The sequence below is a fragment of the Microcebus murinus genome, chromosome 9 (genome assembly GCF_040939455.1).
Source record: "Microcebus murinus isolate Inina chromosome 9, M.murinus_Inina_mat1.0, whole genome shotgun sequence".
In the NCBI taxonomy this organism is placed as follows: Eukaryota; Metazoa; Chordata; class Mammalia; order Primates; family Cheirogaleidae; genus Microcebus; species Microcebus murinus.
The window spans coordinates 53,911,576-53,937,308 of NC_134112.1; the positions used below are offsets into that span (position 1 = coordinate 53,911,576).

Below are 25,733 nucleotides of genomic sequence, written 5' to 3' on the forward strand. Positions count from 1 at the left end.
AGATATGAAATGCTGTTGCCTCTGGGGACTCCAGAAATATCTGGACTCCTCCAGACTTCCAGACTAAAGGCAGGTATGGAGTAGGTTATGTTTTCTTTGGGGTTGTGTCAAGTGTGTACTGGTCATATCTTAATTTATTCTGCAATTACTCATACTCACCAGTACTTATTGGAAATGTAAATAAAGAATACTATAAATTATGATGAAAGGGATGGGGAGCCATAGGAAAAATAAAGAGGAGCTAGAAATACTCTCCGAAACCTGGGTGAGACCGGAGACTGTGGTAGGTACCAAAGGGGATTCCTTGCTCTAGGGATCCCCTGTGGCCTGTGGGGTTTACACTTTCCATGTGGGTGTGGGCTTGTGACTCAGGCTGAATCACCACCACTTAACCAGTCCAGCTGTTTCCATTTCCAGAGCTGTGAAAACTTCCTTGGTCTCCAGGTTGTCAAAGTAGTCATTTAAGGCGCTTTTAAAATTGTCAAAGCGACTTCTGCCTTAGAAAAGCAAAAAATAAATTCTGCCATTTTTAGAATTATGAATCAACATGGGAGCCCAGTCCTAAATTACAAAAAGTGGAAGAAAATTTACTCTAACTCTCCATTTAGAAACCACTTTTTGCACTAGTACTCTTTTTGATTTAACAGCACATTCTAACATGGAGAAAAAGGAAAGAGGAAAAAAATTAAACACAGTAAGAATGGTAATTTTGCAAAAAGACTTTGGTCACAATTTAGGAGTTGGAAAAGAAGGAATAAAAACTCTTCTAACTTTAGTAGTTCTGTAGGATTGTTAGCATCCATCAATGTATTTAAGTGGAAATCAAGTTATTTAGGAATAATGTATTTTATTACTGTTTGTGAAAGATTTTGCAAGGCAATATATAGTAGAACATTCAAAGTGCTAGAGATGAGTTAGATCAGACTCTGGCTCATTTCCCAGGGAATATAATATTCTATAAAGGAAAGCAGTGTAATCGGTTTCTTATGCTACCCATTCAGGTGCCTCGTGTTTCGTGGAAATTTAAACCAGATCTTAAAAGAGAAATCCACTTAAACTGTAAATGAATAAGAACAGATACTAATAGTAGCTGAATAGTGTTCTTTTGTATAAGAATTTTGAGAGCATGAAATTTATAATTTTTATAGCATTAGTAGAAATAAATTGAAAGTAATGTTGATAGGTTTTTAGACATCTTAATTAAATAAAAAAGGGCCCAATATTACCTCCATACGTAAACATAATCAAATAATCCTGCTCTGATTTAAAGGTTAACCAGATTAAGGAAATGCTAATCACTGTGCTCAGTACAGATATGTGCTCTCTAGATGTTGAATAAGTTAAGTGAAGAAAATTAACTGCAAAGTAAGCTCAGAATTAGATAGGCACAGAAGATTAAGAAGCTAATGAAAATGTCTGAAATCAATGGACAGGTACATTGGCCAATATTAACATTCAAACATTTAATTTAGATGTGCAGTCTTATACTTTCAAAGTTATTTTTTAAAAGGGACATAATTTAGGTAGCTGAGATAAAATTGTTGTCCGAAGAGTTAAAGTAATATATCCTGAAAACTTAAGTATTATCATTTTTATTATTATTATTAATTCTGATTCTTTGCTCTGTAGCATAGGTTCTTAATGGGTTTTGTAACACCAGCGGCCTTTTGGGGTTTGTGAGACATTTTTGGTTTCACAGTAATTAGGGGACTCTATCAGTGAATAGAGGTTGACAGCTGGGGGCACTAGCCATCCTGCAATATAAGGACAGTTTGGCACAAGGAAAACTTTCTCACATAGCTTTGAAATATCTTGCTTGACATTCATATAGTTGAAATACTTACTTCTGATTATCTGAAACTGAAGCTTCATTCTATTTTACCTATAAACAAACAATTATGGTTGCAAGGTTTTAAACTTACTGGATTTTTCAGGAATGCAACTACAGTGTAAAGGGAAGTGTACCTTTATGTTTATTTATTTTTATGATCCTCTAATACTATAGGAATTCAACTGCCTCTCTAGCTTAAGGTCTAAACTAGAACTATCTTAGTGGCCTTTTTCCTGATCTTGTTCCTTGGAGCAACCTTTTCTGTTAAGAAGAAGCAAGGAATCCTGACCCAAGTAAAGGAACGTTTTTCCCAAAGAGGTGCCATAGCCAGCCCCTCCAGGCCTCCTTTCCCTGGTTTTGCTAAATCTTACAAGGACAAAGAGACCTCCCAAGGAGAAGTAATCACAAACTCTTTACCATACCAGCCTTAGGGGAAAGGAAGCAATTTAGAAAGTGAGAAGAATCCACACAGAGGGCACTCTACACAGCAGAGCTTGTAACTCCTTAGTTCTTCCCTGGGAAAGCTCTTCCAACACAATAGCCTACTTTGTCCCTCTATCAGAGGTGAGAAAGAGTGGCCTAGAGCTACTCCTACAGCGTGTGGCCAACACTTAAAATAAATTACCAGAACTACTTTTTTTGGTTTGGTTTGGTTTTGTAAAATAGTTTGGTATAGTTTTCTCAAAAAGAGGAAAGAGCTAGGTAATTATAACCTAATAATGATTGCAGATTTTATATGCACATTTATTACTTGTATGTACAAACTGAACATTTTATTATCTTTCTAGGAAGATAACATTTTTTTTAATTACATGAATTACTATATTAGAAAATATAATCTCCTGGTATGTGTCAGTGTGTTGAATATTTTTTAATATGCTATAACATTTATACATTTTCCACTAAAAAATTTACTAGAGATCGATGCTCTGGAACCATTTCTTTTATTATACATTTTTCTTATCCTTACAATCTGTCTAGATCCATTATTATTGATTTTCAGTAAAAGGGTGATGTGGTGTAATACACACACATGCACGTCCACTGGAAAACATCCTGGGAATGATGTTTTTTTAAATAACTAGTACATTTCACATATCACACCCAAGTGGCTATCCAGAGCTTTACTACTTGGAATATGGTTCATGGAGCAGCAATATTCGCATCACCTAAAGCTTGTTTCAAGTGCAGAGTTACAGGCCCCAGAATCAAAATCTTCATTTTATGAATTTCTTTTTATGGTTTGTATGCACATACAATTTGAGAAGCAAAGATCATGAACAAAGGTCAGCAAACTTTCTGGAAATAGACCAATAGTGAATATTTTAGGTTTTGGGAGCCATTCAGTCTCTGTCTAAACTACTCAACTCTGAAGCAGCACAAAAGCAGTCACAGATAATATGAAAACAAATGGATGTGGCTATAATTCCAATAATATTTTATTTTTGAACTCTGAAATTTAATTTTCACATGTCGCCCAAATGAATTCTTTTTTCAACTCTTTTTCACTACTTAAAAATGTAAAAATCCTTAGTTCAATGTGGGCTGCCAGATTTAGCTTGTGTGCTACAGCTTGATGTCCTCTGATCTATAGCACAGCATATAAGGTGACTTTTTATGCAGAGCTAATAGAACATCTGAAAAGCCAATAGTAGAATTGCAAAAAAGGAATCTAATTTCAAACACTTGTAAACCATATTAATGACAAAATGACAACAAATAAAATAATCATGAAAATAAAAAAGTCCTTTATTGTATACATGTATTAATATATAATATATGTATGTAAATTATGTATGTAAAAAATATCCTTGTAAGATATGTATGTGTGTATATAAAATATATGTGTATAAAATATATGTAATGCATGCATGTAATATGTTTATTATAGAAAATATTAAAAAGTATAAAGAAAAGATTTTAAATTATGTAAATAATTTCCCTTAGAGACATAGTGTTAAACTCTTTCTTACAATGTATTTCTGTATACATACAAACATTACTTTATATACAATTTTATATTCTAATTTTACCAACTAATACTATTTCATAAGCTTTGAATGTATTAATAAATGGGCTTCCAAAAAACATGATTTTAAATGACAGCCTAATATACTCACATAAGGATGTGTCACATTTTATTAGGCCTTGATATTTTAAAAGACCAGTAGAAAACACAAGGATGACTGAAAGTTAAGAGAATGAGTAATGATTGCTCAGTTTAACATGCTAAACCTTAAAAAAGGAGTAGTTGCAGACATGCCTAATTACAGAGTCCAAAAGATGAATAAGGACATCAATTGAAGAATCACCTCCAGGAAGGGTTGACACTTGTATACACAAAGGAAAGAAAACTGGATACATTTTTCATTGCAAAGTTAATGAATGTTTAGAAAAGAATGTTTTCTAAGAAAGTTTAAGATATCGAAAAGTCTTAATTCTTCTGCTGTGTTCTTGAAATACAAAATTGAAGGAAAGCAATTTCAAACCTACTGTAGTCATAATAATTTAGGGCAATAAAAAGTAATTGAGATCATACAGAAAAGCTACTATGATATTCATTGGAAATTACCTGCATGAAGAAAAAATTGGTGTGAATAGTGTGGTCCCTCCTGTTTGAAAATAACAAAAATCTTTATAGAGGTGATCAAAGATAATACAGTTGATCCTTGAACAACACAAGGTAGAACTACAAAAGTCCCTTTATATGTGGACTTTTTCAATAAATATATTTTTTAAAATTTGGGGGATTCACAACAATTTGAAAAAACATATAGACAAACCACATAGACTAGAAAGATCCAAAAAATTAGGAAAAAGTTAGTATGCCATGAATACATAAAATATATGTAGATGTTAGTCTATTTATCATTTACTACCATAAAATATAAATAAGTCTATTATATAAAATTAAAATGTATACAAACTTATGCACACAAATACAGAGGGCACATGGTGCCATTCACAGTCCAGAGAAATGTAAATGAACAGAAAGATGCAGTATTAAAGCATAATTGTATAAAATTAACTGTAGTACATACTGTATTACTGTAATAATTTTATAGCCACCTCCTGTTGCTATTGTAGTGAGCTCAAGTGTTTTCAGTATCTGCTTAAACACCTTGTGACACTAATTATTCACCTGGAGGAGTTCAACTCTCTAGTAAATCGCCTAGGGCAGGAAAAAAGTGATCTCTCAAGGTTCTCCTCTATTTTTTATTGTGTTTAGTGCAATAACTTAAACCTTGAATACCACCATGCCACCCACGCTAAGTTCCATCAGTGATGCTAGAAGTGCTCTCAAGGAGCAGAGAAAAGTCATGACATTACAAGAAAAAGTTGAATTGCTTGATATGGATGGTAAATTGAGGTCTGCAGTTGTGGTTGCCCACCATTTCAGACAGAAGATTAATCTTATAAACAGATCATGAAAACTCATGGTATCAATAAATACAGTACAGTACTATAAATATATTTTCTCCTCCTTATGATTTTCTTAATAACAGTTTCTTTTCTCCAGCTTATGTTTTTGTAAGAATATAGTATATAACACACATAACATTCAAAATGTGTTAGTCTATTGTTTATTTTATTGCTAAGGCTTCTGATCAACAGTAAGCTATTGTTGCAGCAAGTGTTACAGCAGGTGGTTCAGAGGACAAATCGAGGGGCACACGGAGAGTCGAAGAATTGAAGAATATTCTGGGTGGGCTCAGAATATTCTTCACCACCAAATTCTGAGCCCCGTCTACTTGATTTTTCCCACTTTTATTAAGTTGGGGTAGTTTGAGGGGTAGGCTCTCAGGTGGCTAATGCCTGCCAGGTAATAGGTTAGTTGATGGGCCAGGTAATAGGTTAGTATTATGCTGATGCAGTCTTCCTTGAGGGGTGGGGGTCTCAGGTGGCTGAAGCGCCAAGTAATAGATGGGGGTTTTCCTTATAACTATTAGTCATAAAGTTTTGGGGTAATTGAAAATTATATGTAAATTTTCAAGTGTGAGGGGGATCGGTGCCCCTAACCCCCATATTGTTCAAGGGTCAACTGTATATCAAATATTAAAACACAGAATTGAATTTTGTAATTGTGTTGGGTTTTTTTTGTGAAAAGTTGTACCATTGGCAATTCTGACTTTCTTTCATCTATTGTTATGAGTGAAAAAGATGACACCAATATATTTGTTATTTTTAGAAAAACAGTTCATTTTCTTCCAGGTTAGAGAGGGAAAGAACCAAAGGGTGGAATATGAGTTAAATTTTAATCAGTTTTAAATTGTCTAAATTCTAAAAAATGTAATTATTTTATATAATTAAACTTAATTTTAACCTAAGTTGTGTTTCTTCAAAGCTTTCTTTAAATTTCCTGAGTTTGTTGAGAGACAGAGTGTGTGCTTACGTGCATGCATCTCTGTATACCATGTGTTCTTTGATATAAAGTAATTCTTGGGATTCATGCTATGAGGATTGCCTTATAGATGACACATATTTTAATCAAAGATCCTTCAGTGACTGGATAAGCTAATGTCCTACAGTGGTGTCCAAGAAATAGCTGTGAATAGTTCTATAAAAGAGTGGCATTTTATTTATAACAGCAGCATATTATTGGTCGGATTTAACTTTAGTCACAACTTGGTTAGAGTCTACTTATAAAAGATGTGAAAGTTGTCAGAACCAAAATAATTCATTTGTGCTAAAAGAAAAATTGGAAAAATGGCATAGAGGAAGGCCAAGAAAGGAGGGTTCTGTTGCACAAATGCCTCATAAAACTACCACATAAGACGATGAGCTCTGTCTGGGGAATGGACATACTTGAAGCTCTGACTTGGGTGGAGCAAAGGCATTATATGTACCCTAAACATTTGTACTCCTGTAATATGCTGAAATTAAAAAAAAAAAAAGACTGAAAAAACCTCACAACCAAAGGCAGTCACAACCTTACACAAAAAATACTTCTGCCAGAACACCTACGACGCAAATGCCTGTCCAAACCTTGGACTTATGCCACACTTTTTATTGATCCTTGTAGCCAAAGATAATTATCTCAAAACGATTATGTAATCCTCTTCCTTGTTCCTTTCCCTCCTTTTACCTGCCAGAATATGCACATAGTTTACTATGACACACAGATTCACATTGCAATGCCTATTCCAGAGTAAACATCATTTTCTTTTACAAAGTTTCCCTTTCTGTTTGTTATTGAAGTTGACAAAGAAGATAGCAAATTACATAAGCTACTGTCCTGGTTTTGAAGAGAGACATCTAAACACAGTTATAAGAATAAGTGAAGTGAATATGACCAATTTATATTTTTAGCTTACATAGATCCTAAAATTGCATTTTCATTATATATTTTTTTCTTTCCCTAAAGATTACTAACAACTGATTGGAAGCCCTTTAAAATAGCAAGTGCTTCTCAAGTGATAAATTATTTCAAAACAGTTATTTAAAGAATAGGGTGAATGGCAAATAGAATGCTACTCATATGACATGAACATTTAAAGTTTTTCTTGAAATAAAATATGCCTCACTACACTTAGGGTGTATTTCCAGTATACAGGCATTATAATTATTATCTATAAAAGTAAAGTCTTTTTTGAAGAGCAGATCTTTGATATCTACTTGTAGGAGCAAAGAGCAAAGCTTCCCCCTTCATCTTGTGAAGGATTGCTGAAAATGAACTAACCAAACCAGATTAACAGGAGAGACAGGCTGACAGATTTATTTAATTTACATAGAGAATTACAGAATGATTACCCAATAACCCAATAAGGCACAGATGCATCCCCCCTTCTTCATAGAGGAAGGGGAATTGGGGGAAATGTGACAATTTGAAGGATGGGAAATGAATAGGCCTAATTCTCAGACAATGGTTACAAAATAATTTTCTTTGGCAGTTGAATGAGATGGAGAGCAAACAATGATTTAGGATGATGTTCATCTGGGCTCTAGGTGTGGTGCTTAATTTTCAGTCTCTCCCTCAGTGATAGGAATTTTAATCTTCTCTTGTTAATGAAACTTTAGGGAAGGCAATTGTGTTCTTCTTTGGCAGGTCTGGTTTCTAGGTAGATAAGGGAACTTCAGAGAAAAGCTTCACCCAGTACTTGGGAGAGACAGGATTGAAAGACGGAGGGGTGGGGTGGGTTTGAGAGACCTTGAGGCTGCTTCATGTCAAAGTGGCATATTTCTGGGTTACGTTTCCTGAGCTCCAACATAGTCAAGTTTTCAACCAATTGCAGGATTTTCTGATTCAAGGAACAAACATACTGATGTAAAGATGAACATCTGAAATATACCAGGGTCTGTTGCTAACATTTTGTTCCTTTGGATTTTCTTCTCCTAAATGGAAAAAACCAAAACATAGTAAGTGTGGAAAAGCCAAATTTAAGTTTTACTGTGATGAATGGATTTTTTTTTTTTTGCTGTAAAAGATTTTTTCTCTTAATATGTCATATCTTGATTGTATATTTTCCAAAGCACTTTCTAGCCACATCTCCTAGTGAAGTGAAATCTTTCTAATGCAATAAAAGGTTAGAGTCTACCTTCTCTTTTTGAAATCAATATGATACTAATAACCTTAATGGTAATACATTCTTATCTAATAAAGAAAAATATTTACAAATATGAGAAACGCAGTTTTGAAACATTTGCATTAATTTTGAACTGAATTAGCATTTTGTGGGTTTTACATAAAGGCAGCAGTTTGACTCAGGACTTGCTGATAAATATATTTTTGCTGAGGAACAGGGAAGAGAGAGGGAGAGTGAATGCTGCATTTTTCCCTTGGCCCCCAAAAAGTTCTAGTTTCACAAAGGGATACATCAAAAGGCAAACATGCGATGGTTGCTTTAAATCTTTCATTGCAATATAACAATGAAATAAATAGTAATTAGGTACCTACCAATTTTCTCCAAAGCAAACAAAAAAAGTGTAAATAGGAAATTAACTCTGCCTATACTTATATAGCTTTTCAAATCATGTTATTAATAGAAGTGCCTCTCATTCAGTGTTCAAGAAATTTTAAAATAACAGCAATTATTTTCATTTTAAGAAAAGGTTTCCTTTCTCCCCTGCCTCACCTCAAGTATTTAACATGAAAGAATGGGCTTTCATATACAGTAATTTTATACTTAATGTGAAACAGCAATAATTAACCATCAATTTGGCATTTCTGTTTACAGTTGCTACAATTATTTTTTCTATTTCACCAGCTATTATCCAATATTGTCATGAAACAGAGACTGTAAATTTTAGGTAGCAAAGATTCTGAAACCAATTATAACCCAAAGAAATATAAAGCATGGCATTATACTAAAGTTCTGAGCCTAGTACACTAAAAAATCTAGGAAAAGGAAATCTAGGAAATCTAGGAAAAGTTATCTACTGTTTTACAGAAGCAATAAAGACCTACAAGAACTTATTTTTTGTTTGCATTATATAATAATGCAGTGTGGAACTGTGGCATCTGCTAATTGCAGCAGACTTGCACTGTATTTATCCCTGCCTGCCTACATCCTGGATCCTTCCCCTAACAATCTACTCCCCTATACTATGTATTGTGGATATGAGTCCAAGTCATTCCAGATAATCCAGGGAACCGTTATTGTGATGCACTGGTGTGAAGTATGAGATATAAAAGACTCCCTTTCAAACTTCATCAAAGTTCTGCTATAGAAGAAATTTGACAGACAAATTTTCATACTTCTTGTACACAAAATATGCTCATCTCCAAGCCCTTCAGGGAATCCTTTAACCTTTCTACAGTCCATAGGACCACATCCAGCTTCTGCAGTTCCTTCAGGGAATCCTTTAACCTTTCTACAGTCCATAGGACCACATCCAGCTTCTGCAGTTTCTCCACTGCCACCTCTACCTTCTCCTGCCTGGCCACCAGGTTCTTGAACATCTGAATAAAATGCTTTGGTATTGGCTATTTTGCTGCAATAACGGGATTCTTTACACCTATCTGTTATAGCAATGCTGGAAGCAGGGAAGGATTCTGATGAGCAATTTGTTTCATCTGTTGATGTTGAGGCTGATTAGGTAAAAAGTCAAGGTGATGTTCTCCAGAACTTGTAGTTGTTGCTGTCATAGCTGCAGCCGCTGCACCCACTGCTGAAGACTGAGGAGCCTCAGTACTAGCTGCTGGAGGGGGGTCAACCACAGCCTGATTTTTTTCTACTCCCAGGGATTCCAATGAAATATACTCCACTGCTCTGTGGGGTGTGTTGAAAATGGCTCTCAGGGCTGCAATTACATTCTTTTGTTTACAGCCCACTGGCGTGATCTCAGCTACCATATTGTCATAGGACTGACCTGTCACAAGTGCACTTGTTGCATCTTCAAAAAGGTGTGACAGAGAAGAATCTCTTGAGGTACTGTCAGTTGATGCTGGGAACATAGCCACTGGTGTCTCTGCTGGCTTTTCTGGTTTCTCTTGTTTAGTTGCACTAGCATGCTCAGGTCCAGAAGATTCTGTCGTTGATGCTGGAAGGATAGATTACAGTGTGGAAGTGGGAGCCAAAGCAGGGCTAGGGGTTGGGAGTTGGAGGCCTGAGCCACAGCTGTTGCTGTGGAGGAACTAACTGCGGTATTTGATTGCTGAGTTGTAGCTGGTGCTGGTGTTGTCACTGCTTTGGTTTTGTCACCATAGCCAACACAAAGTTTTTCTCATCAATTTGTTATTCTTTGAGAGCAGTATCATCACTGAAGTGACCCCAGTGATCCCCAGCTCCTAGTGTTCATGCCATTGTGTGATCCTCTCTGAGTGCCAGTGGCACACATGACTGACTTCTAACAGGTAGACTAGGGCAAAGTGATGTGATGTATATACATGTGTACATAACTATGTGATATCAGATTGTAATGGTTATCTTGTTAGAGTCTCTCCCTCGTTCACTGTGAGAACACCAGAGGCCATGTTGGGGAACCCCACATGACAAGAATCTATGGAGGACTTCTAAGATTGAGGGCAGCCTCCAAGTAACAGGCTGTGAGAAACTGGAGCCCTCAGTACTACAGTTACAAGAAGCTGAATGTACCAGAAACTTGGGTAAGCTTGGAAACAGACCCTTCTCTGGAAGAGCCTGAGATGAGACATCAGCTCTAGCAGATACTGATTGCCACCTTGCCGAGATGCTAAGCAGAGGAGCCAGAGGAGCCATGCCAGACTCCTCCCCCAGAAACTAAGATAATAAATATGTTGTTTTAAGTCACTGAGTTTGTGGTAATGTTGTTCTCCAGTAATAATCAATGTATCTAGAAAACCATGGTTCGTGTGTTCAGTATTTCTGAGTTTGACATAAAAAGAATATTGATAATGTATTTTTTAAAAGAAATACATGATCAAAGCAAGCTATTGAGAAGTAAATGTTTGTAAAATAGGTGAACGAGAAGAGTAGGTCTCTAAATGGACAGAGGGAAATGATTATAGACCATATCATAAATCTTGATATGAAAGTTATGGGCTATTGGTTTCTTAGTTTTGTTTGAGTTTTTTAAAATTTGCTTTTTAAAAAATTAAGGGCCGATAAATGAGCAGTGAAATAAAAAAAAATAGTTTCGCTATAACAGGGAAAAGAATGTTAAGGAGATAGTAGAATGAATAGGAGTTTTTTTTAGCATTTTTTTAATATGAAGACTTGAGTACATTTATTCATTTATTTAAGAAGAGCAACTGAAAGAAAGAAGAAACAATTGGTAATGTAAACTTTCTAAGATGTGGAAGCAAAAAGAGTTCAACCTATAGCTAGAAATACTGATGGCAGGTAAAGGAGGGATACCACATCTAATTTAACTGACAGCAATATGTGCAGGAGAGGAAAGTGTATATGCAGTAAGCTTCTAGTTTTTTTTTTTTTTTCCCCTGTGAAATAGACATCAGTTTATCTGCTATGACTTAGGAAAGATTTTTGGGAGGGGTAGATTACACATTTAAAAATACAAGTTTTAGAAAAAATACTCAGAAAAGTGAGGCCATGAATTCAACAGCAAAACTTCCTAAATTTGCTGGGCAGCAAAGAGGGCCCAAGTGAGTTAGTGTTTATATCTTTAGTATACATCCATCTTCCCTGCTATGACTTTTTGGACCAGCACCTTGCTACTGTGGGTATAGACACAGAGAAAGCAGGTAATCAGGGTTAGGGTATTGGCAATAGCATTAATGAAATAGGGAAATCTTAGAATCTAAGCAGGATAAGGAGGAAGTAAAGAGAGGCTGAAGGCTTAGAAGAAAGTCAAAAGGTAAGTAATCTAAATGTCCTGACAAGATGTAACAAGAGTTGCAAACTATAGCCTACAAGCCAAATCTGGCCCTGCATTTGTATAAGCCACAGCTAAAAAAGTATTTGACATTTATATATTTTTTTTTAATTTCAGCATATTACAGGGGTACACTGACATTTCTAAATGGTTGAAAAAAACCAGACATATATTTTGTGATGTGTAAAAATTATACAAAATTCAAGCTTAAGTGTCCATAAAGTTTTACATATTCTTAACAAAATCATGCCAATTTGCTTGCTTATTGTCTTTGGCTGGTTTTACACCATAATGACAGACTTGATTAGTCAATGGAGATGCGACGGGGTGGAAAACCTATAATATTTACTATCTGGCCCCTGAGTTTTTGCCCACAGGTGGTTACAAAATTAATGCTTTTGAAAATAGAGCAATTTTGTGGTAATGATATCTAGGTTGTGACCATGAGATCCAAATTTAAGGGTTTAGGGAGGTCAAAGAACTGAAAGTGTTGTTAGATGAGTAAGTAATTTGAATATTGAAGTCACTTAGAGTGACACAAGTGTTGAAGTCTTTGGAGGTAATTAGGGAGTTCTAAGCAGCATCAATGGGAAGAGAGTGGTCAGTTTAAAAGGTGGAAGATCCAAAGTAGTAGAGTCTTTGTAAAGGAGTATGAGTAATTGTTTTTGAGAAAGATGGATATTGAACATGATGCAGCCTTGTGACTGCTGTCCCAGCTACACTAGATCAGAATGGTAGGAAACCCAGTGTCCTGTTGGAAGGAGGCAAGACAAACTTCGAGGCTTTATTCTCAAAAAACAAAAAAAATTCTCTAAAAGAAAAAATAAAAACCTTAATTTTTAGATAAAATTGTGGTCAGATAAGGAGTGTGTGTTATTGCTAAATATAGATTAAATATCCTTATCTAAAATACTTGGGATCAGAAGTGTTTTGAATTTCAGATTTTTTTAGATTTTAGAATATTTGCTTTGGATTTACCATTTTGGCATCCGTAATCTGAAAATCTGAGATCCAAAATGCTCCAGTGAGCATTTCCTTTAAGCATTGTGTTGGTGCTCAAAAAGATTTTAGATTTTTAGATTAGGAATACTCAACCTGCATAATTTTAAGTGATCATCATATTTATATTTAGAGCAGAATATGATGATTTAACAAGATTTTCTTTTCAAAATTTATCTATATTGGCTCATTTTGAATATTATAATACCAAAAAATTTAAGTTAAAAATGTATATCTCATATCATGATTATTAATTTTAGCTGCTTTATTGAGGTATAATTGACATACAATAAAATATACATATTTAAAGTATAATTTGATACATATTGGCACAAGTATACATTTATGAAATCATCACTATCAAGATTGTGAAAATATCCATCATCTCCAAATTTTGTGTTCATTAATCTCTAATAATAAAATTACTCATTGTGATGAGTAAATGCCTAGGTTTTTAATGGTAATGTCACCTATCAAATAATATAAATTTATCCAGAATAAATATCATTTTCTCAACATTTAAGTAGTGCATATATTTCAAAAATCTTTTTTATAGAGAAACAAATTCTTAAAAAGTTTTAAGATAATAGATCTTATAAAAATATTCTCTGCAGATTTAATTCTTCAGCAATTTTCAAAAGCATTTTATATTCCTTTATATTCTGACCATGTTGAGAATGTGTTAAGACTATTCTGATATTGTGAGATATTAGCTTTCTTTTATTCTGAGAAGGTATATTGTCTTTCTGCAAAGGTCATTCATTTCATTAATGAGAATGGAGTGGTGTTGGGTTGCCTGGTACCCACATCTTGTCAACAGTATGCAGGAGACATTCTGTATCTATAGCAATGCCTCTGAAAATATGAACCATTAGGAATAATACTAGAGCTAAACTATTTAAATCCTGAAAAATCAACTTTGCTTTTTATGATGTTATTTTCAAAATTACTGGATAGGAGTAGTTCTTAAGATAAAAAATTCATTGTTCAAATGGTAGAAATTAGAAAAAAAACTAAGATACTTGCAGACCTTCATTCAGATCTTTTCAGACCTCAAAAATTGAAATAAGAAAACTTATTTAAATATTTTAATATGCTAATGTTAACATGAAAAAAATTTGGAAAAAATATTTATATATAAAATATATTTATATATATTATATATATAAAATATAAAAATATTTACATATAAAAGCTTTGAATATAATCATATGAATTTAAAAATATTTATTCTACTTAAGCTTACTTATTATAGGCATCTTACTGATGCTAGAAAATAACTCTCAAGAAAAGTTACATGTTTTGAGCAAGGGTACCACCCAAATACATGGTATCAAGGCAGGATTCAAAACAGGCCCTTTTACTCTAAATATTGGTTTGACAATTTTTTTTTTGCAGGTAAAAATACTACTATAGATATTTGTAGATAGTTGAAATATAAGAAATTAGTGTTTAATATTATAAATTATAATTAAATATAGTCAATTTTTGATTAATTATATCTTCTTAACTTTTTGACTTCTAGTAAACATTTAGAGTTGTTTTGGTTGAAAACATAGATTTCTGAGGGAAGAGCTTTCTAGGCAGAGGAAGAGGCAAGTACAGAGGCTCTGAAGTAGTATTATGCTTAGCCAGGTTGAAGACAAAAAAGGAAGTTACTGTGGCTTGAGAAGGGTAAGGGGGAAGGAAAATGACAGATAAGATTGAAAATACAGCAGAGGCCTGGATCAAGAAAGACCTCATAGACCACTATAGGGATTTGACTTTTATTCTAAATGATATTAAGCAGAAGAGCATTTGTGGAAAGGGAACTACACATTTCCACTAACTGAGTTGGAGGAAGTAGGTTTACAGATGGAGTGTGTAAAGGGCAAGCTAGAACCCAAAATGTCTGCTTTGAACATGTTAAAGTACAGATGATTATTAAACATCCATGTGGAGATGTCTAGAAGGCAATTGGAGATAACAATCTGGAATTTAGTAGAGGGGCTGAGTGGTTAAGTTCACTGATGTAGGTTCAGGATCTTCAGCTCTTAGATGTTATGAAAAGCCATGGTCTTGGATGAGATTACTAGAGGGTGTATCAGTCAGGGTTCACTCAAAGAGGCAATAGCTCTAGAAGATAAATATGGATTTGTTACATGGATTTGACTTTATACATATGTGGAAACTGGTTAATAAGTCTCTGTAAGGCTGTAGTCTTTATGCCTAATAATGGAATTTGAAGTGCACTGGGTGGGTAGTCAAGAGAAGAAGGATGTGAAATGAAGAGAGAAAAAACAAGCTGAAACCCACAAGCATAAACAATGAACAAGAACCCAATGAGGAAAGACTAAGACCAGTGTCAGCTCTTATTGCCTCTGACCTTGGTGAGGTGGGTGTCCTGCAGAAGCTGGAGCCCTTAGTCAGGGAGTTAAAGACACACACTTTACCTGGGAGACAGAGAAGCTGAGGGAGGTTCCTTTGAAGGTGGAGTAGTTGGGGCCCTGGAAGTTGCAGCTGAAACCAACAAATAAGCACCTTGTGTGTGTTACAAAATAACTGCTGTTTCTTTCCCACCCTCCATATTTCCCAAGAACCTCCCTTTTGACTCAATCTAACAGAAAACAGGGAAGAAAGAGAATTCTGGGAAAGACAGTTCAGTTTAGCCAAGTCAATACATTGCATATCCACTATACTGGGTGAGTATAGATGGAGAATAGATGCAGTCTTAGGTCTAAATCCTGTGGCACTAAAAAATTTAGAGGTCAGGAACATGAAGCCTTCTAGGAAGTGTCCTTAAAAGCAGAGAGCACATCTGTCTTAGTCTGTTTTCTGCTGCTGTTAACAGAATATCACAGTCTTGGTAATTTATTAATAATAGCTTATTTGGCTCATGTCTCCAGAGGCAGGGAAATCCGAGGTTGAGAAACCACATCTAATGAGGGCCTTCTTGCTGCCTCCTAACTTGGGGGAAGGCATTATATGATGAGAAACTGTGTGTATGAGACAGAGAGAGGAAATCAGGATGAACATCAGGAGCCCACTTCCAAAATAACAGCATTAGTCCCCCCGTGAGGGCAGAACCCTCCTGACCTAATCACCTCTAAAAGGTCTCACCTCTTAATACCCTCACAATGGTAATTAAACTTCAACATGAGTTTTGGAGAGATATTCAAGCCATAGAAATACATTTCTTTATTAATTTCTAATTATTACTGGCTGCACAAAGGATATGATAGCTGGAGTTTGGACTGTGAGCTGGAGATCACCTATTGAGGATAGATGAATTAGAAGATAGTGTTTATATCAGTAATGATCATTACTGTGCCATATCAGCATTGGATTAAATGTTGGACTATGTTTACAAGAAAAAGAAGTCAAATTTGTCATATTTAGATCACTGTTGTTTTTGGTTTTCTACTACCTACAGCCAAATAAAATTCTAACCTACAGAATAGATTCAGGAGAAAATGAAAGGTGAACAAATGAAGACAGAATACAGACAACATTTTGAAGAAATTTAACTACAAATTGGAACCTAAATATGAGTCTTTACCTGAAAGATAAGTGAGATTAGAGGAAGATTTATTTTTATGATGGAAAATATTACATTTTTCTATGTGGTTGGGTGAGTATCCAATAGAGTAAATTTATTTGATCTTGTAGAAAAGAAATTAATTTAAGGAATTATATACTGAATAGTGGGAAACATGAAAACTTCTAGGAGAAATATTTAACTTGACTGCTTATTTATAAAGGAGAAAATTTATATTTGAATTATTCTTATCCATGTCAATGTTAATATTTTATAGTTTAAAAATTATACAAAATAGCATTCTAGGAATTTAAATACTTAGGTAATCAAAAAGGAATAGATAAAAGGCAATGTTTTTAATGCTGTAAATCATACTTCATTGAAAATAATTGGTAAAGTAGACTCTTTTATTATAAAACTTACATCATTCAGAAAATCTTTAGCTTAATTTTCTCCATTATTTTGTAAAACATAATGTTGTTTCTTATATTTTAGTTCGACATAACTCTTACCAAGTTTATTGTAGAAACACTAAGCACTAATTAGTTTTTCTTGCTCAGCTATTAAAAAATTTCATTCAGTGCAGTGTTTATTGCAATTCCATTTTTATACCTTTTCTTAACAATGATAAGTAATCCACCTTCAGATCATTAAGCAGTGCATTAAAATTCTCCTGCAATTAATTTTAGGCATAGCTCTATGCACATACACTACTTTATCCTTGGAAACCTGATAATTTCTTAGCCCCAGATAATACAAAGTGAAATCCTAGGCTGGAAATATTCTTTCTGCTTAGATATTTGGAGAAAGACATTGCTTTATTTTGTTTTTATCTTTTGGTAAGCAAGTAGAATGTGGTTGGGATTTAGAGAAGGTGAATTTTTGTACATATTTTTGCATCATTTATTTACTGTTATGAACATGTGATTATATAAAAAGGATATGTAGCAATTACAACATTGTCTCAGTAATAGTAATATTAGAGATGCTTTAGGTATGAGACATAATAGTCACAGATCAGGGCTGATTAGAGTCCTCCAAATTATCAATTTTTCAACTGGTTTTACTAAATTTTAAGCAACACATTTTCAAAAAACAGCCATTTTTATTTATCACCTGTGTTACTGCCACATTTATGGTCATCTTTTAAAAAATTTAAGCTGTTAAGAAGTATGTTTTAAACAGAAGTCACTGTTTTTAAATCTTAAATGCTCTACCAAGAACATTTAAATCCTTTCCTCCTTCACTGACAAGATCCATTCTATAAACTGTGAAAAGTGGCTATGTTCAGAACATAAAGTGTCACATTATCACTTGATAAAGCACATTCTTTATTTTGTAAGAGGAAACAAATAGTGAGCACAAATAACCTTGTAACTATAGTTTCCTTGACAACTGAAAACATGTAGTACCAGTCCTGGCCTCCACATGGTGCTAGTGTTATGTCTTCGGACATAACAAGCCAGAACTACCTGGTAAGGCAAAATAACTGCTCATATTGCCCATCAAATGTAACCCCAATAATAAAATGATAGATTCAAATGAAAAAGCACTATACTTGAAATCCTGCCTTAGATATAGTCTAGCTCATGTAAAAAATACTTTTTCAAAATCATTTGTGGAAGTTACAGTGTAGCTGAAAAAAGGGTGACACAAAATAATAAGTTAAGATTCCTTGTTTTATCTTTGGGATCTCATCAATAGGTTCAATATCACATTCTCTTTTCCCCCATGCATTATTTTCTCTCCTTCATGGATGGTTACTTGGAATGGTGTTAAGGAAAGGAAGTCCTTGGGGAGAAAGAGCCTTCATAGGACTTCTGCCAGGTTTTTTCCTTAGTTATTGTGAGTACTTTGAACTCTCAAATTCATTTTCAAAGCCAAAGTATAATTTATTTTGAATACAATGATTTTCTGTCTTAGTCTTTACAACTCTAAAGTTAGTATTTGTTTTTATTTATTTTTAATGTGAAACAGGTATATTCATTGAGTTGATGTTAGCTTTATGTGATATGTAATTTTGTATCCATCTGCCAATTGTATGACAATAGAAAATACTTTCAAACATAACAAAATATTTGGCCATTTTGCTTAGTTTCTTGCCAACTGACTAATTCATAAATCATTTTGATGTACAGTGCTAGGTATTGAAAGTCCTAGTAACATATTACAACAAATTCACCATTGGTTCCACAAATGGTTTGGTTTGGTCTAAATCATTCCTCTTCTTTTATGATGTTTCACCTTCACTTTATGCTGACACATTGACTATTCATCCTCTATCAAGACAAAGTGAACAATTAAGTTCTCCAAATAATTAAAATGAAGAAACTAATTTTTGGTCTTTAAGTATCTTAAGCCCATATAGATCACCTTGCAAATAATACACACTTGATAAATATTTACTAAATATATCACTCCATGACAACTAGTTTGGTTCTGGCTTTGGCTGTGGTAGTTAAAATAAAATGATGGAGATTATACACAAAATGTAAAAAACCTCAAGACTTGAAATAAAGAAGAAAAAATTTTAAAAAATAATTATCTTGAATTATCACTTACATTTCTGTCTTCCTTATTCCCTCCTTCCCTCCCTTCCTTTTTTTAAGTAAGCAATTCAGAAACTGACCTTGAAAAAAATAGATCATTTATTGCCAGGTTGAAAAAAAAAGTATGGGTGGCCTTAAAGTCTAGGATAAGATTAAAGAAACCAGTGGATAGTTAACTTCTTTACTGCAGTTTATGGCATTTATTATTGTTCTCACACTGAGTCCATTTCTTAAGTGGACAGAGTTTAAAACGCCATCTTTAGTTTAGATACATTAGTGGGAAGATTGTTTGAAAATGTTGGAATCTTTTGGACAAAACAATATAAACATCAGTAACTATTTGTAAGTGATTTATTACCCTTAAATCCTTTCTTTCTTCTTTTGTAACCATAACTAGAAATATACATCTCTTCATGTGTGTATGTATTTATGTATATTTACACATATATATTTCCAGAAATAAGAATGACTATAATTACCTGAGAAATTTTTTAAAAATATTTAGTTTCTTAGTTCTTTTAGAAATTTGTTCTTTAATAATTTTGCCTACTGTATTTAGCTCCAGTGTTGTGCCTGATTGCCAAGCTAAGTAGTCTCTAGTCAAAACCCAACAGTCTACAAGGGCCAGTATTTAATCAGCTAACCAAATCACTAAAATTTGTGCAGCTGGTCACTCTATAAACACAAAATTGCATACAGTGTGCTCCGCCATCAGACACAACCTGGGATGTCTGGCAAATTCAATCACAGAAGCTGACTGTTGACTGAATCACCAACTCCCTTAAAAGATTTTTATTTTAAGTGTGTATATAGTTCATTGTTAACATTTATTAAAGGTAGCTTTCTGCTTGTATAGTATTTGGAAGAACCATTGTGAAGTCTTGCATAAATAATTTTCTCCGAAAAGGTAAATGTAATGATTAGAACACAGACCCTGGTGTCTGGGTTTGACATGGCCATTGTGCCACTTACTGGTTTTTCACCTTAGGCAAGTTACTTAGCATCTGTGTCCTAGATTCCCCTTATGGGGAAGTAGCAATAAAAATGGTACCTATTGCATAGGGCTGTTTTCTGGGTTTAACTGAATCATATATGAATATGTCTTGCATGGTGCCTAACATATAGAAAATAACAAATTAACAGTAATCATTGCTTTTGCTCCTTTTAAAGTAGAATCACTTTGAAGTACAGTGTTAGGTATTGAAAGTACTACCAACACATTACAACAAATTCACCATTGGTGCCACAAATAATTCACAAATATATTACAACAGACACAGAAACCAATAAGGTATGTTATGGAAGTTTCTGTTACATTTTTTTAGGCAACTGATTGGAGCTCTGCCTTTCTTTAGGAATTCCCTATAACCCATAAGGAAGAGTATAGGGAAACCTCCTAGAACCTACAAATTGAAGGATTTTCAGAATTAATTACACCCATAATAATTTATTTTGTTGTAAAAAGGACATGAGAATCATCACTGCTCTTTGATTAAAATTCATTAAAACTAGCACCTGTCTCAAGATGCTGCTTCTGCTTTTCTTTATTATCAAAGCCCTAAAAGAAAATGTGAATATACCTAGTATAAGTAAAAAACAAAGAATTTGAAAACTTTATAAAAGAGCAATTTTGCACAAATTTTATGAATTGTTTTGGTTTTTAGGATAGCTGATCAAAATATAAAAATACAAAGCTAATTTATTGAGTTGTTATCGATCTACATGATGACATCAGAATGGCATCAGTCAAATCTCTTTCAGGCAGGTGAATGGATTGGATCCTGGATGGTAAAAATTGATGGGATTCCATTCGTTGGGTCTATTCTCAGTAGCATACAAATCAGGAGTAATTTAGTTATCTATTTGTCCTCATCTTCTTGAATTACTGAATGTGGGAAACAGTCAATCCAGATGTTGAATCCCTTACAGATTCTCTGATACAAGGCATTCGAACTCAATGACCAATAAGAGCATCAGGAATCTTGGCTTGAAAAACCCAGCACCAGCGCTGGTGACAGCAGCAGGTCATACTGGGGGGACAGTTGAGGTGCTCCAGATTGGAGATCATTGGGCTAGCAGAGTAGAAGAAGGATTGGATTAGTGAAGCTGCAATGCCATAACCACCATAGAGAAATTCTGTCTTCAGTTCTAAAAAGGATCATCATCATTGCTATTGTGGTACTTTGATTTATTAGTGGTCTTATTCATAATGTTCTTGAGGTGTGGTACCATGTTGTTTACCTATACATGATGCATATGACATTATTTTGTGTAAATGTTCAATTGGAAAAATTGAGTATACTTCACCTCTTTTTAAAAGTTGACACAGAAATCACTTTACCTCTTACTGGGTTATCTCCCCACCTGTATTAATAACTTCTTCTTAAGTTTTAGTGACAGATAGGAATACAGTATCAATAACTTGTTGACGCTATATGTTTATCCAAAATCATGTTTCCCAAAGCCTGTCTTATTCAGGAGAGGCTATGTTATGCTGTGGTAACAAATAAACTAAGTAGCTTAATATATAATAATATGTTTAGTTCCTACTCAAATAAAGTCTGTTGTGGGTCTGAATCACTTTCCAGGGCAAACGTCCCCACTGTGGCAATTCAATAAACCAAGATGTTTTAATCTCGTGGTTCCACCATTTCAAGGTAAATTCTCCTCCATTGCTACGGAAAAGACTTGAGAAAGACAAAAGGATTTCATAGGAATATTTCACTGCTTCAGCCCAGATGTGATACACATCACTTTTGCTTATATTTATTTGATCAGAATTAGTCAAATGACTTTACATGACTGCCAAGGGGCTGGTAAGTATGGTCTTCTCATATGCCCAGAAAGGAATGTTGATGATATTGGTGAGTACTGTCTCCCATAGTATGCAAGATAATTTTAAGTGGTAGAGAGATAAACTTTGACATTTTTTGTTTGCTTTATTATGCCTTTGAAAAACGTAAGTAGCATATCAAGCCTATGGGGAAAGGGTTTCCATTTTATGCAAATTTAAGTTACAGTTTAATTGTAGATATTATGCATTATAAGAAAAATGGTAAATGTGGCAAACAGATGCCTAATGGTTGGGTAACACTGGCCTAAAGGAATATCAGTAAAATTTAAATTTTAGCATGTAAAATTTCAGGCACACTGGGAACATGGGGTGGGACGTAGGAATCTGCTCTTTTAACAAGTATCCCATGTTATTCAGCAGTGGATAGTCTGGGACCATATACTGAGAAGAATTGTTCTAGAGTCCAGTTGCTCTTTTGTTGTTAAAATTGGCAAACCAGTGACAGAAGGTGTCATGGGGAAACCTGGAACTCCTGATGAGTACTCAGTTTTTCTTTTTGTTCTCCCTTACTGCTAGATTGAGATTATTCTTCATACAATGATGTAAGACTAGCAGCAATGGGAGATTTGAGAATAAAACCCTTGACATGGCAAGCAATACCTTCAGAACTGGCATTTCTCTTCTCATCTGGTTTTCCATATTGTCTGATACTGTTCAAACTAGTACAAATCAAATACAATAATATCACCAGATATCGTTGTTAATCCCAAAGCTCTTTAGCTCACTAAAGCTTTTCACTTACTGTTGATGGTAAGTCTGGGTTGGTTTGTTTAGTTTTTCCATTTCCATGTTTCCTAAGGGGATCCTAGCATCTCTCCCAAGTAGTGTGATTTTGATGGTCTGATTTGTCCATAATATTCTTGGTTTGTATGTGATTATTAATAGAAGCCTCTTTTACTCTCAAAAAAAAAATCCTTGTTTGGTTGACAAATTATATGGTGACCCTGCTCCTGAGGATTTTTCTTGTTTTATTTTTTGATATGAATGACTAATTGGTTCCAAAGGCTCTTTACTCCAATGCTCATGGCTAAATCTACATGGGGAACCTGAGGCTACGGATAGATCTAGATGTTTAGCTTTCTTAATAGTCACTTTTTGGTATCATTTATATGTTTTCTGTAGGATAAAGAGAAAGAAGGACATAAAGAGTAATTAAAGGAAGTAAGTAATGACATTGATGACTAACAAATAAACCAAAGCACATTCTGGGAAACTCAAAGAACCCATTATTCTGGCATGTACTTCAAAATTACCCTAACTTAATCTGAAGGATGACGTATAAAACTGAAGACAAATCGTGGCATTCATAACATTTATTCTCCCATTGACAGTTAGTGGTGTGCATTTTTTGTGCTAATGAAATGGTTGAAATGTCTTACATTGCCTCAATTCCATAATGAGTTAGGACAGGCACTGTGCAATCTTAAGTAGAATTTCAGCTGTATGACGGTAGCCATGTATTTGTAAAAAAGTTATAGGTACTGCATTGACTTTTCTCAGAATTTTACTGTTAAATAATGCATATAAAAGCTGACTTTTCCCCAGAATTTGACTATTAAATAATGCATATAAACGCTGCTATTTATTTTGTAGTTTACTTCACTTCTGGAAGAGGATTTCAAAGGCATAGTATATTACATTTAGAGCAACCTTTAGGTCTGTAGCTCATCAGAATGGCTTTTAAAATATGCAAGCGCTTACAGAGACCACCCCAGGTTAAAAGTCTCTAAATACTTCATGTTGCTTTACTGTTAAATAATGTTTAGAGTTTGTTATCTTTTGTAGACATTGGAAATCTAATTATTTATAATATCCAGTGACATTTACATTTTGCTAAATACATTTTGCTAAATATATTCAGCTTGTGTAAAATGTATCATGCTTTAAAAAATGGGCAAAGAATGTCTGACTGTACATTTGCTTAAATATAATGCAAAATATCAGGGTGACTTATGCTATCTTTTTGTTATAAGTACATGTTTTAAAATAATAATTCTCAAAAAAGTGTCCTTCGCCATTATCATTTAAAATACAGAATAAGAAAAAGTTATCATAGTTGAGATCATTTGTTTACCATTTAACTCTCCACTATCAAATTAAATATCTATTCAAGTTTATTGGTATCTTAAAATAATACCATTCATTTCCATGCCAACAGCTCCAAAGTGTTTGGCTTAGTTTTTGAGATTGATTGAAAGTAGATTGTAAAGTTGACCTATTGTGTTAAGCTTATTTACACAAACATAGTGTCTTGGAAAATAAACTTTGAAAGTGCATAGCAGTTGAAGCCTGAGGTATTTCACATCCTGAGTGTTCTAATACCTGTTTTACAGGGATCCCTTGGGTAGTGAATTTCAACTTTACCATGGTTACCTTAACTAGAAGAAAATTACTTTAACATTTAATTATTCTTAAATTTGAAGTGAAATTTATGACTTGCTTTAGGAAAAAGGATTTGCTTTGAAGAATTTGCCTGAGCAAATAGTTTGTTAGGTCTAACAAGTCTATGAAATAATCACAGATGACATTTGTTTTTCAGGCTCTTGATACACACTTTCTTTAAAAGAGTTAAAAATAACATTTTTAAGATATAAGCAATACAAAAAACCTTAACTGTAGTGAGAAAATATATATATATATATGGAAACTGTGGGGAAATCAATTTGGGTATTGCATAGCTACACATAGGTTATTTAAAAAATGAAATCGCATCTATTCAAGGATTAATCTGAGTAAGTGAGCATTTAAGAGCCCTTTCTGACACTACATCCTTGTCTGTTACATATTGTTAAATAATCAAGCTGTGATATATCATGCCCCTCCTGATTCACCCCTCTCCTCCATCAAAGGGCGGACTTCTCTCCTCTGCTGAGTAAGGTGGGGTTGATTATAAGTGGGAGGGCGGACGGGAGCAGGGCACATGGACCAGAAATACTTCCTAGAAACAGCAAGTAGGCTGCTCAACCCTGCCTGAACTTTCCTGTAAACACAGCGCACTGACAGACGGCATCCCTGCTGGGTGGATCCTGCAACTCCTAGAGGGAATGGCACTTCTTGTTTTTAATTAGCAAGGTAAAAGGTGAATTAAAACTAGCAGTTTGGCAAGTCAGTGCAAGAGGCTGACTTCTGAGAGGCTTCAGCGAGCCAGAGGAGAAGTGATCCACGGAGAAAGCAGCAGTGCGTGTGCTCTGTATGTTTCTCTCTCTCTCTTTTTTTTTTTTCTGAATGAATTGCTCGCCTAAGTGACTAAAAAATACAGCTTCTTTCAGAATCCACCGGCTTAGTTGCTGAAGAGAGCTCTAGACAGGACATGGCTCTGAAGACGCGCTCTTTGGAATGTCCTCTTGCTCCCGGCTTATAAACAACTGTCCTGAGGAAAGAAAGGTTTTACATATCCAAATACAGCCTGACAAATGGCACTTTGGAACTGTGCTTTCTGATGACAACGCGTTCGATTTCTGACAAAGCCTCTCGCACGCTGCCCCTGGAGGGAAGTCCTAAGTAAAACTCAAACCCTCCTGAAAGTGAGGAGCGGAGAGGGCTTGCACGGTGGGAGCGCGGCAGCATGGCATCCGCTGGGCATATTATCACCTTGCTCCTGTGGGGTTACTTACTGGAGCTGTGGACGGGAGGTCACACAGCTGATACCCCCCACCCCCGGTTACGCCTGTCACATAAAGGTAGGTTACCTTTCCAAATCCTTTTATTTAAAAAAAAAAAAATGAAAAA

At 34.5% G+C, this 25,733-nt stretch overlaps 1 protein-coding gene and 1 pseudogene across 3 annotated transcripts in view; one reads left to right on the top strand and one right to left on the bottom strand.

Moving 5' to 3' along the window:
* Positions 1–378: 378 nt before the first annotated feature.
* Positions 379–25,571, bottom strand: LOC142872882 (UV excision repair protein RAD23 homolog B pseudogene; annotated as a pseudogene).
* Positions 24,943–25,733, top strand: part of SEMA3E (semaphorin 3E) — a 251,564-nt gene continuing 250,773 nt past the window's right edge. The window contains exons 1-2 of one of the 3 annotated variants that reach the window (XM_012779517.3): positions 24,943–25,194; positions 25,264–25,684. In XM_012779517.3, the coding sequence (XP_012634971.1) occupies positions 25,570–25,684 (115 nt within the window). In that variant the 5' untranslated portion in view covers positions 24,943–25,194; positions 25,264–25,569. Of the gene's footprint in view, positions 25,685–25,733 lie in introns of all 3 variants that reach the window. The other 2 variants (XM_076006472.1, XM_076006471.1) reach the window with 2 other exon arrangements.